This window comes from Passer domesticus, chromosome 31, assembly GCF_036417665.1.
Source record: "Passer domesticus isolate bPasDom1 chromosome 31, bPasDom1.hap1, whole genome shotgun sequence".
Taxonomy (NCBI): domain Eukaryota; kingdom Metazoa; phylum Chordata; class Aves; order Passeriformes; family Passeridae; genus Passer; species Passer domesticus.
Window position 1 is genome coordinate 2,800,060 of NC_087504.1, and position 12,271 is coordinate 2,812,330.

Below are 12,271 nucleotides of genomic sequence, written 5' to 3' on the forward strand. Positions count from 1 at the left end.
CCGGCTCCATCCCTCAGGTCACACCCCAAGAACCCCACACCCCCAGAACCCCACACCCCATTCCCAGTCCCTCACCCCTCACACCCCTCAGCCCTCACGGCCGGCTCTGTCCCTCAGGTCACACCCCATCCCACACCCCAACCCCACACCCCTCAGCCCTCACAGCCGGTTCCATCCCTCAGGTCACACCCCATTCCCAACCCCACACCCCAACCCCACACCCCTTACCCTTCATGGCTGGCTCCATCCCTCAGGTCACATCCCATTCCCCAACCCCACACCCCATTTCCCAACCCCACACGCCATTCCCCAACCCCATACCCCATTCCCCAACCCCACACCCCATTCCCCAACCCCACACCCCATTTCCCAACCCCACACCCCATTCCCAACCCCACACGCCATTTCCCAGTCCCTCAGCCCTCATGGCCGGCTCCGTCCCTCAGGTCACACCCCAAGAACCCCACACCCCCAGAACCCCAGAACCCCAGAACCATTCCCCAGTCCCACACCCCTCAGCCCTCACGGCTGGCTCCATCCCTCAGGTCACACCCCCAGAACCCCACACGCCATTCCCAACCCCACACGCCATTTCCCAGTCCCACACCCCTCACGGCCGGCTCCATCCCTCAGGTCACACCCCAAGAACCCCACACCCCCAGAACCCCACACGCCATTCCCAACCCCACACGCCATTTCCCAGTCCCTCAGCCCTCACGGCCGGCTCCGTCCCTCAGGTCACACCCCAAGAACCCCACACCCCATTCCCAACCCCACACCCCTTACCCCTCATGGCTGGCTCCATCCCTCAGGTCACATCCCAAGAACCCCACACCCCAAGAACCCCACACGCCATTCCCAACCCCACACGCCATTTCCCAGTCCCTCAGCCCTCACGGCCGGCTCCGTCCCTCAGGTCACACCCCAGCCCTGGCGTGTGCCCCCAACAAGGACGTGGCCGACTGCCTGGCACTGATCCTCTCCACCATGAAGCCTTTCCCGCCCAAGGACGCGCTCGGCTCCTTCAGCCTCAGCCTCCTCACGAACTGCGGCATCGCGGCCAAGGCGGCGGCGGCGGCGGCCTGCGGGGCGCTGCCGGTGCCGGTGCCGGCCTGCGGGGCGCTGCCGGTACCGGCCTGCGGGGCGCTGCCGGTGCCGGCCCGCGGGGCGCTGCCGGTGCCGGCCTGCGGGGCGCTGCCGAACGGCTCCTCCTGCCCCTACTCCAAGGAGCGCCACAGCGCCATCGGCCTGGACGGCTGCTACTCGGAGTGACCTCCCTCCCCCCGGCCACGGGTGACCTGATATCTTATTCTATTTATTTAGAAATTCTATAAATATAGGGCACTTTAAAGGAGAACAAGACCGGGCGGGCCCAGCCTGGGGTGGGTGGGGGTGAGGCCAAGAGTTCGGGGTTTTGTGTGGTCCCGATGGGGCCAGGGCTGTGCCAGTCCCGTGCCCTGCGCCCTCCCTGGCTGGGCAGGGCTGGAAGGGGCAGGACTGGGGCTGGCACATCCCTGGGATGGAAAGGACAGGACTGGGGCTGGCACATCCCTGGGATGGAAAGGACAGGACTGGGGCTGGCACATCCCTGGGATGGAAAGGACAGGACTGGGGCTGGCACATCCCTGGGATGGAAAGGACAGGACTGGGGCTGGCACATCCCTGGCACGGAAAGGAGAGGATTGGGGCTGGCACATCCCTGGCACGGAAAGGACAGGATTGGGGCTGGCACATCCATTGTGCCCTCCCAACCTTCCCTGGCTGGCACAATTTGGGCTGGCACGTTCCTGGGATGGAAAGGACAGGACTGGGGCTGGCACATCCCTGGCACGGAAAGGACAGGATTGGGGCTGGCAAAATGTGCCCCTGTGCCCTGCCAATCCTCCCTGGCTGGCAGGACTGGGGCTGGCACATCCCTGGCACAGAAAGGAGAGGATTGGGGCTGGCAGATCCTTGGCACGGAAAGGAGAGGATTTGGGATGGCAAAATGTGCCCCTGTGCCCTGCCAGTCCTCCCTGGCTGGGCAGGGCTGGAAGGGGCAGGACTGGGGCTGGCACATCCCTGGCACGGAAAGGACAGGATTGGGGCTGGCACATCCCTGGCACGGAAAGGACAGGATTGGGGCTGGCACATCCCTGGCATGGAAAGGAGAGGATTGGGGCTGGCAAAATGTGCCCCTGTGCCCTGCCAATCCTCCCTGGCTGGGCAGGGCTGGAAGGAGCAGGACTGGGGCTGGCACATCCCTGGCATGGAAAGGAGAGGATTGGGGCTGGCACATCCCTGGCATGGAAAGATCAGGATTTGAGCTGGCACATCCCTGGCATGGAAGGAGCAGGATTTGGGCTGGCACATCCCCCGTGCCCTCCCAACCTTCCCTGGCTGGCACAATTTGGGCTGGCAGGTTCCTGGTACCTTCCCAACCCTCCCTGGCTGGCAGGATTTGGGCAGGCAGGATTTGGGCTGGCACATCCCTGGCATGGAAGGGGCAGGATTTGGGCTGGCACATCCCTGGCATGGAAGGGGCAGGATTTGGGCAGGCAGGATTTGGGCTGGCACATCCCTGGCATGGAAGGGGCAGGATTTGGGCTGGCACATCCCTGGCATGGAAGGGGCAGGATTTGGGCAGGCAGGATTTGGGCTGGCACATCCCTGGCATGGAAGGGGCAGGATTTGGGCTGGCACATCCCTGGCATGGAAGGGGCAGGATTTGGGCTGGCACATCCCTGGCATGGAAGGGGCAGGATTTGGGCAGGCAGGATTTGGGCTGGCACATCCCTGGCATGGAAAGATCAGGATTTGGGCAGGCAGGATTTGGGCTGGCACATCCCTGGCATGGAAGGGGCAGGATTTGGGCTGGCACATCCCTGGCATGGAAGGGGCAGGATTTGGGCAGGCAGGATTTGGGCTGGCACATCCCTGGCATGGAAGGGGCAGGATTTGGGCTGGCACCAGGCAGGTGCTGCTGGATTTTTCCCTCGGGGGTTGCTGGGAGCCATTTCCTCCCCGGTGCTTTTGTTTCCCTCCCAGTTCTGTTTCCTCCCTGGCATCTTTGTTTCATTCCTGCTGTTTCATTCCCGGAGTTTTTGTTTCCTTCCCAGAGTTTTTGTTCCCTTCCCAGCGTTATTGTTTCATTCCCAGGAATTTTATTTCATTCCTGGTGTTTCTCTTTCCTTCCCATCATTTTTGTTCCCTTCCCAATATTTCTGTTCCCTTCCCAATGTTTCTGTTTCCTTCCCAACATTTTTGTTCCATTCCTGGTGTTCCATTCCCAAAGTTTTTGTTTCATTCCCAAATTTTCCTTCCCAGAGTTTTTCTTCCCTTCCCAATGTTTTTGTTCCCTTCCCAACATTTTTGTTCCCTTCCCAACATTTTTGTTCCCTTCCCAACATTTTTGTTCCCTTCCCAATGTTTCTGTTTCCTTCCCAACATTTTTGTTTCATTCCCGGTGTTCCATTCCCAAAGTTTTTGTTTCATTCCCAAATTTTCCTTCCCAGAGTTTTTCTTCCCTTCCCAATGTTTTTGTTCCCTTCCCAACATTTTTGTTCCCTTCCCAACATTTTTGTTCCCTTCCCAACATTTTTGTTCCCTTCCCAATGTTTCTGTTTCCTTCCCAACATTTTTGTTTCATTCCCGGTGTTCCATTCCCAAAGTTTTTGTTTCATTCCCAAATTTTCCTTGCCAATGTTTTTGTTCCTTTCCCAATATTTCTGTTTCCTTCCCAACGTTTTTGTTTCCTTCCCAGTGTTTCTGTTCCCTTCCCAACGTTTCTGTTCCATTCCCAACGTTTTCCTTTCATTCCCACATTTTCCTTCCCAGAGTTTTTCTTCCCTTCCCAAGGGAACAAAAGTTCATTGTGGTTTTCGTTTCATTCCCAGCATTTCCCCCCAGCAAATCCCAGGAATTCCCTTCCCCTCGCACCCTCAGTTCAGCTGGGGTCAGGACAAACCCAGACTCTCGGCCGGGGTGGGGATTTGGGAATTTGGGGATTTGGGGATTTGGGAATTTGGGGATTTGGGGATTTGGGGATTCGGGAATTTGGGGATTTGGGGATTTGGGGATTTGGAAAATTGGGAATTTGGGGATTTGGGAATTTGGAAATTTGAGGATTCAGGGATTTGGAATTTTGGGAATTTGGGAATTTGGAAAATTGGGAATTTGGGGATTTGGAAATTTGGGGATTTGGAAATTTGGGAATTTGGAAATTTGAAAATTTGGGGATTTGGAAATTTGGAAATTCGAGAATTTGGAAATTTGGAAATTCGGGAATTTGGAAATGTGAAAATTTGGAAATGTGAAAATTTGGAAATGTGAAAATTTGGAAATTTGGGAATTTGGGAATGTGGAAATTTGGGAATTTGGAATTTTGGGAATTTGGAAATCTGGAAATTTGGGGATTTGGGAATTTGGAAATTTGGGAATTTGGAAATGTGAAAATTTGGAAATTTGGGGATTTGAGAATTTGGAAATTTGGAAATTCGGGAATTTAAAAATGTGAAAATTTGGAAACGTGGGAATTTGGGGATTTAGGAATTTGGAAATCCAGGGATTTATCTCCAGCCAGGGTGGGAATCCCCCCTCCCCTCTCCTCTCCTCTCCAAAAAAACCCCTTGAAAAGCCCCAAATCCCCTGAACCCAGCACTGCAAACCCTTGGCAGCTCGTTTTAGGGGAACCAAACCCAGGAGATCGGGTGCCCCGCCGGAGCCTCCCCCACCCCGGCACTTTAGGGATTCTCTTGTTTCCCTTTTTTTTGGGTTTTTTTTGTTTTTTCCCCTCCTTTTCCCAATTTATCCCATCCTAAAAATCCTAAAAATCGCTTTTTTTCCCCCTTGTTTGTGTGGCCATTCCCATGAGAGAGTCAGCGTTGGTTGTTTATTTTTTCTTTTTAAAAAAAAAGAGAATTCTTTCTAGAGAAACGAGCATTTACCTTTAAAAAAAACCAACAAAAACCGTTTAAAAAAAAAGAAAATTCAACATTTTCGCCTTCCCTAAGAAACAAATGCACTTGCAAGTCCTTGATTTGCTTGGGATGCAGATTTTGGGAGGGGGATCATTGTTTTTTTGGTTTGGGTTCTTATTTTTTGTTTTAATTTGAATTTTTTGGGACTCCTGGCTCTGCTGCAGGTTGGGAGCATCCGAGAGTGTTGCACTGTTCGTTGATTTTTTTGGATTTTTTCCTTCTGAATTGCTGTGACAGCATCAAAAATGAAATTTTCCCTCCTTCCCAGAGTCTGCTCCCAGCCAAAGAGGGGGTGCAGAGGAGAAGGGGCTGCAGGAATTCCGGGAATTTGGGGAAAAGGGCATTTCTGGAACCAAAATTCGATTTTTTTGTTGCTGTTTATTTTCTTTTTCAAGCATTTAGAGATGAAGGTGGCTCCCCTTGGGGAGCTGTTCTGGGGGAACCCTGGCACTGTTTTGTTTTTATTTTTATTTTTATTTTTATTTTTATTTTTATTTTATATTTCTTTTTCAATATTTCACGGAAGAGAACTGGAAAAAAAAAACCACAAAACCCCCGAGAAGTTGTTTACATTTTCCTGCAGCTCCTTCCCTTTTCCCAGCAGGAAATCCCCCAATCCCCTGTCCCAAAACCCTGGGATTTTGGGGGTTTTTTAGGTTTTTTTGGGATTTTTTGGGGATTTTTGGGGGATTTTTTGAGGATTTTTTGGGATTTTTTTGGGATTTTTGGGGGGATTTTTTGGGATTTTTTGGGGGATTTTTTGGGGGATTTTTTGGGGATTTTGGGGGGATTTTTTGAGGATTTTTTGGGATTTTTGGGGAAACTTTGGAGGATTTTTGGGGGGATTTTTTGAGGATTTTTTGGGATTTTTGGGGGATTTTGGGGGGATTTTTTGAGGAATTTTTGGGATTTTTTTGGGATTTTTGGGGGGATTTTTTGGGATTTTTGGAGGATTTTTGGGGTTTGTTTTTTTTTATTTTTTTGGGATTTTTTTTTTTATTTTTGGGGGATTTTGGGAGGATTTTTTGGGGGATTTTTAGGGCATTCCCACCTTTCCAGGATGGGAATTTTCCCATTTCCACCCTGCCCTCCAAATTTCTCACCCTTTTTACCAGCACATGGAAAACTCTGCTTTTCTCATTTCAGGTGTTCTTTTTGGGGTATTATTTTGATTTTTTTGGGATTTTTTCCATTTATTTTAGGTGTTCTTTTTGGGGTATTATTTTGATTTTTTGGGATTTTTTTCATTTATTTTAGGTGTTCTTTTTGGGGTTTTATTTTGATTTTTTGGGATTTTTTGTGGTTTTATTTTGATTTTTTTGGGATTTTTTTCATTTATTTCAGGTGTTCTTTTTGGGGTTTTATTTTGATTTTTTGGGATTTTTTTTCATTTATTTTAGGTGTTCTTTTTGGGGTTTTATTTTGATTTTTTGGGATTTTTTGGGGTTTTATTTTGATTTTTTTGGGATTTTTTTTTTCATTTATTTTAGGTGTTCTTTTTGGGGTTTTATTTTGATTTTTTGGGATTTTTTTCATTTATTTTAGGTGTTCTTTTTGGGGTTTTATTTTGATTTTTTTTTATTTTTTTCATTTATTTCAGGTGTTCTTTTGGGGGTTTTATTTTGATTTTTTGGGATTTTTTTTCATTTATTTTAGGTGTTCTTTTTGGGGTTTTATTTTAATTTTTTGGGGGATTTTTTCATTTATTTTAGGTGTTCTTTTTGTGGTTTTATTTTGATTTTTTGGGATTTTTTTCATTTATTTTAGGTGTCCTTTTTGGGGTTTTATTTTGATTTTTTGGGGGATTTTTTCATTTATTTCAGGTGTTATTTTGGGGTTTTTTTTGGGGTTATTTTGGGGGTTTTTTTGGGGTTATTTTTGATTTTTTTGGGGTTTTTTTCCCATTTTGCCCTCCCTGCTGGCCTTGTCCCCAAAGTGTCACCTCCACTCTGAGACAATCAACTCCAAAAGGGCTTCCCCACCCAAATAATCCTCCAAATAATCCAAATAATCCTCCAAATAATCCAAATAATCCTCCAAATAACCCTAATCCCATTATTAATAATAATATTTTATTATTATTAATTAACACTGATGCTAATTAGGGGAAACGAGGTTCCAGCAGCGCATCCAGGAGGGGAGAGGGGTGGGGAAAAAAAGAAAAAACGGGGGGAATTTGGTGATTTTGTGGCCTTTTTTTTTATTTTTTGGGGTGTCCCAGTCTTGTTCTCCTTTAATTCCGTATCGTTCTCGTCGACAGCACAGCTTGACAATTGAAGTCATTAATAATCAAAAGTGGTTGGTAATAATTGCATTTATTTTGCTAAACGAGATTGGATTTTTTTTTATTTTAATTAATTTTTTTTTTTTTGGTGATGGTTTTCCCCGGTGCATTGTAAAAAATAATAATAATAATAATACAAAAAAAAAAAATTTAAAAATAAAAAGGGATGGAGGGAAACTTCCACTGCCCTGAACTCCCCCCAAATTTTCCATCCCTTTATGCCAAAGTTGGACCATTTAATGAAATTTATTTCGCCTGGTTTGGAGCACTCAGATTCCTTTTCCGACAAAAAAAATGCAAAAAAAAAAAAGGAAAAAAAATGGAAGTTTCTCTCCCGCCCTTTGGTCCAAAGCACTTGGTTCAAGTAATAAGCACTTTTGTTAAAAAAAAAAAGGATGAGTCTGGGTTCCCAGCGAGAGTGGCTTTGGCTTTATTTTTGCAGTTGGGATTGAAGAGAGAAAGGTGAAAAAAGAGTAAAAAACCCAAAAAAAAGTTCGTTTTTAGGGAGTGAATGGACAAAGGGAAGTTGTGGTTTTGAGAGAGAGGGAAGAAAAAAAATGAAAAATGTTTAAAAAAAAAGTTAAAAAAGAAGGAATTAAAAAAATAATAAAAAAAAAGAACCCGACAGCACAAATAATAATAATAATAATGATATTAATGATATTAATGATGGGAATTTGCATTTGGAAGTCAGCGGGAGTTTTTGCACTGCCACTGCCCAGCGAGGGGCGCCGCCCCTGAGCCATAGACCTGCGACAAACACTGAATGTACCGGGACAGGCCCGGGACGGACCGGGACAGACCGGGACAGACCGGGATAGACCGGGACAGACCGGGATAGACCGGGATAAACCGGGACAGACCGGGATAGCCTGGGGACAGACCGGGACAGACCGGGACAGACCGGGATAGCCTGGGGACAGACCGGGACAGACCGGGACAGCCTGGGGACAGGAGAGGGACAGTGCCGGGACAGCATAGGGACAAACACTGAATGTACCGGGCCGGACCGGGACAGGCCCGGGACAGACCGGGACAGACCGGGACAGCCTGGGGACCGGAGAGGGACAGTGCCGGGACAGCATAGGGACAAACACTGAATGTACCGGGACAGTCCCGGGATAGCCTGGGGACAGCTTGGGGACAACACAGGGACAGCCTGAGATAGCCTGGGGCAGTCCGGGATAGCCGGGGGATGGCCTGGGGACAACACAGGGACAGCCCAGGACTACTGGAGACAGCCTGGGGCAGTCTGGGACAGCCCGGGATAGCCCAGGGACATCCCAGGGACAGCCCGGGACAGTCCGGGATAGCCGGGGATAGCCCAGAGACAGCTGGGGGCAGTCCGGGATAGCCCGGGATAGCCCAGGGACAGCCCGGGATAGCCCGGGATAGCCCAGAGACATCCCAGGGACAGCCCGGGACATCCCAGGGACAGCCCGGGGACATCCCAGGGACAGCCCCGGCGCCGCTGCTGCCGCCACTCCCCGGCCACGGGAGCTTCGGGTTGTTAGGGAAGCGTGTCCTGCTGTCCCCGTGTCCCGCTCCTGTCCCTCTGTCCCTCTGTCCCGCTCCTGTCCCTCTGTCCCTCTGTCCCTCTCCTGTCCCCTCCCGTCCCACTCCGGTCCCGCTCCTGTCGCCTCCAGCCCTGTCCCCCTGTCCCGTCCCTGTCCCGTCCCTGTCCCGTCCCTGTCCCGTTCCTGTCCCCCTGTCCCTCTCCTGTCCCTTTGTCCCGTCCCTGCCCCCCCATCCCTCCCCCCCCGTTTTCCTCTTCTCCCTTCCCTCTCCCCTCCCTCCTCCTTTCCCTTCCCTCTCCCTCTCCCTTCCCTCTCCCTTCTTTCTCCTCCCCTCCCTCTCCCACTTTTTCTCACCTCTCTCCCCTCCCTCTCCCTCCTCTCCCTCCTCTCCCTCTCCCTCCCTCTCCCTCCCTCCCTCTCCCCTCCCACTCCTCCCAATCCCACAGGAGCAGCCCCACCCCCCCCCGGCCTCATCCGGGGCTGGAATCCGGCAGATCCAAAAATTAAAAAACTAAAAAAATAAATTTAAAAAATCAGCATAGCACTAAAAAGCCAAGCAAAAAAAACAAACCACAAAAAAAACCCCACAAAAAAATCTCCAAAAACGGGGAATCGCTTTGAGGTTGGTCCCGTTTTTGGGGAGCTCCGTGCAGATCCCAATTCCCAGCACGGGGAGGAACGAGGCAAACCCCAAACCCACGACAGCAGAGACCCCAGGAAGAACCGGTTTCAATTCTTTATTTTTTAATGGTTATTATTTCGAATATTCCCTGGTTTTATCCCGATGTTCCGCGGGGTGGGAATGTCGGGGTGGGATCCCCCCTTTGCCTTCAGTGAGAAACCAAAGGATAAAAACCCGACCCCTTCCCACCGGATCCGGCACGGACGCGTGGATTCCTCAGTTCAGCTTTTTCTTTTTCCCTTTTTTCCCCCATTTTTTCCTCCTTTTCTTTCTTTTTTCCCTTTTCTCCAAGGACACAAGGAGCTGTTCAATCCTCTTCTCCTGGCTGGAATTTTCTGGGCTCGGCAGTGAAAGGAGATGTATTAAAAAAAACCAATAAAAATCACAAAACTTGTTAAAAAATGATTAAAAAAAAAAGCCGAGGCTCACCCAAAACATCGCGGGGAGCTCTGGAGCTGCCCTAAAATCCCTGGAATTTTGGGGTGAGGCTGGAGGGGATGGGGGGAAACGTCTCTAAGGCATCTGTAGCAACTCTGTGTCTTTAATATCCTCCGTGTCAATGCTGCACCTCTGTATTTTATGCACATAAATGTTCCTTTGATGCCGACAGGACAAAAAAAAAATACATAAAAACACACAAAAAAATAAAATAAATATACAAAAAAAAACCTCATCATCACCTGTCAGGTACAAGCAACTCCTCCTTGTGCTGGTCCGTGTCTCGTCCGGGCCTCGTCCTCCCTCCTCTTCTCGTGCAGGGGGGACAAAAAGATGGGAGGGGGGGTAAAAATAACAAAAAAATATTTAAAAAAATTCAAAAAAAAAAGGAAAATAGCCTTACTCGACCCAGTCGTTATCGATATTGTTCTTCGTCAACTTGAAAATAAATAAAGGAAACTTCGCATGGAAGGTTTTGGCCGTGGTGATTTTGGGGGTTTTGGGGTTCCTGCTGCTCCTCCCGAGTTCCTGAGGGGTCCCAGACCCCCCTGAGGGGTCCCAGAATCTTGAGGGGACTCGAAACCTTGGGGGGGTCCCAAAGTCTTGGGGGGTCCCAAAGTCTTGGGGGGGTCCCAGAACTTTGAGGGTCACAAAATCTTGAGGGGTCCCAAAACCTTAAAAGGTTCCAGAATCTTGGGGGGGGTCCCAAAATCTTGGGAGGTCTCAGAACCTTGAGGGGTCCCAAAACTTTTAGGGGTCCCAAAACGTTGAGGGGTCCCAGAACTTTGAGGGGCCCCAAAATCTTGAGGGGTCCCAGAACTTTGAGGGGTTCCAGACCCCCCTGAGGGGTCCCAGAATCTTGAGGGGGCTCGAAACCCTGGGGGGTCCCAAAATCTTGGGGGGTCCCAATGTCTTGGGGGAGTCCCAGAACCTTTTGGGGTCCCAAAATCTTGGGGGATCTCAGGACCTTCAGGGGTTCCAAAGCCTTGAGGGTCCCAGAACTCTGAGTGCCGCAAAATCTTGGGGGGTCCCAGAACCTTGAGGGGTCCCAGAACTTTGAGGGGTTCCAGACCCCCCTGAGGGGTCCCAGAATCTTGAGGGGGCTCGAAACCTTTGGGGGTCCCAAAATCTTGGGGGGTCCCAAAATCTTGGGGGGGTCCCAAAACCTTGATGGGTCTCAGAACCTTGAGGGGTCCCAAAACCTTAAGAGGTTCCAGAATCTTGGGGGGTCCCAAAATCTTGGGAGGTCTCAGAACCTTGAGGGGTTCCAGAACCTTGAGGGGTCCCAAAACTTTTAGGGGTCCCAAAACCTTGAGGGGTCACAGAACTTTGAGGGGTTCCAGACCCCCCTGAGGGGTCCCAAAATCTTGAGGGGACTCGAAACCTTGGGGGGTCCCAAAATCTTGGGGGGTCCCAAAGTCTTGGGGGGTCCCAAAGTCTTGGGGGGTCCCAGAACTTTGAGGGTCCCAAAATCTTGAGGGATCTCAGAACCTTGAGGGGTCCCAAAACCTTAAGAGGTTCCAGAAACCTGGGGGGTCCCAAAATCTTGGGGGGGTTTCAGAACATTGAGGGGTTCCAAAGCTTTGAGGGGTCCCAGAACCTTGAGGGGTCCTGGAACTTTGGGGGGTCCTGGAACCTTGAGGGGTGCCCAAAATCTTGGGGGGTCCCAAAACCTTAAGGAGTCCCAGAACCTTGAGGGGTCTGGGAACTTTGAGGGGTCCTGGACCCCCCCAAGGGGTCCCAGAACCTTGACGGGTCCCAAAATTTGGGGGGTCCCGGAACCTTGAGGGGTGCCCGAATCCTGACGGGTCCCAGAACTTTTTGGTGTCCCAAAATCTTGGGGGATCTCAGAACCTTCAGGGGTTCCAAAGCCTTGGGGGGTCCCAGAATATTGAGGGGTCCCAAAATCTTGGGGGGGTCCCAGAACCTTGAGGGGTTCCAGACACCCCCAAAGGGTCTCAGGATCCTGAGGGGTCCCAAAACTTTTAGGGGTTCCAAAATCTTGAGGGGTCCCAGAACCTTGAGGGGTCCTGGAACCTTGAGGGGTCCCAAAATCTTAAAGGGTGCCCAAATCCTGAGGGGTCCCAAAATCTTGAGGGGTCTCAAAATCTTGAGGGGTCCCAAAACTTTGAGGGGTCCCAGAACTTTGAGGGGTCCTGGACCACCCTGGGGGGTGCCAGGATCTTGAGGGATCCCAAACTTTGAGGGGTCCCAGAACCCCTGGATGGGGGAGGGTCCCCAAAATCTTGAGGAGTCCCAGAACTTTGAGGTCCCCAGAAAAGCCCCAAAATCCGAATTTTATAATTTTATCTCTGACCTCCCATATCCGTATTTGCAGAAATCCTGCATCATTTTCGGGGGGGGAAGGAGGGAAGGGAAAGGAATTCAAAAT

The 12,271-nt window shown here is 50.1% G+C and overlaps 1 protein-coding gene across 1 annotated transcript in view; it reads left to right on the forward strand.

Moving 5' to 3' along the window:
• Positions 1-10,350, forward strand: part of ANKRD52 (ankyrin repeat domain 52) — a 58,746-nt gene extending 48,396 nt beyond the window's left edge. The window contains exon 28 of the mRNA XM_064401217.1: positions 917-10,350. Within this exon, the coding sequence (XP_064257287.1) occupies positions 917-1,272 (356 nt within the window). The 3' untranslated portion in view covers positions 1,273-10,350. The remainder of the gene's footprint in view (positions 1-916) is intronic.
• The last annotated feature ends 1,921 nt before the right edge of the window (positions 10,351-12,271 follow it).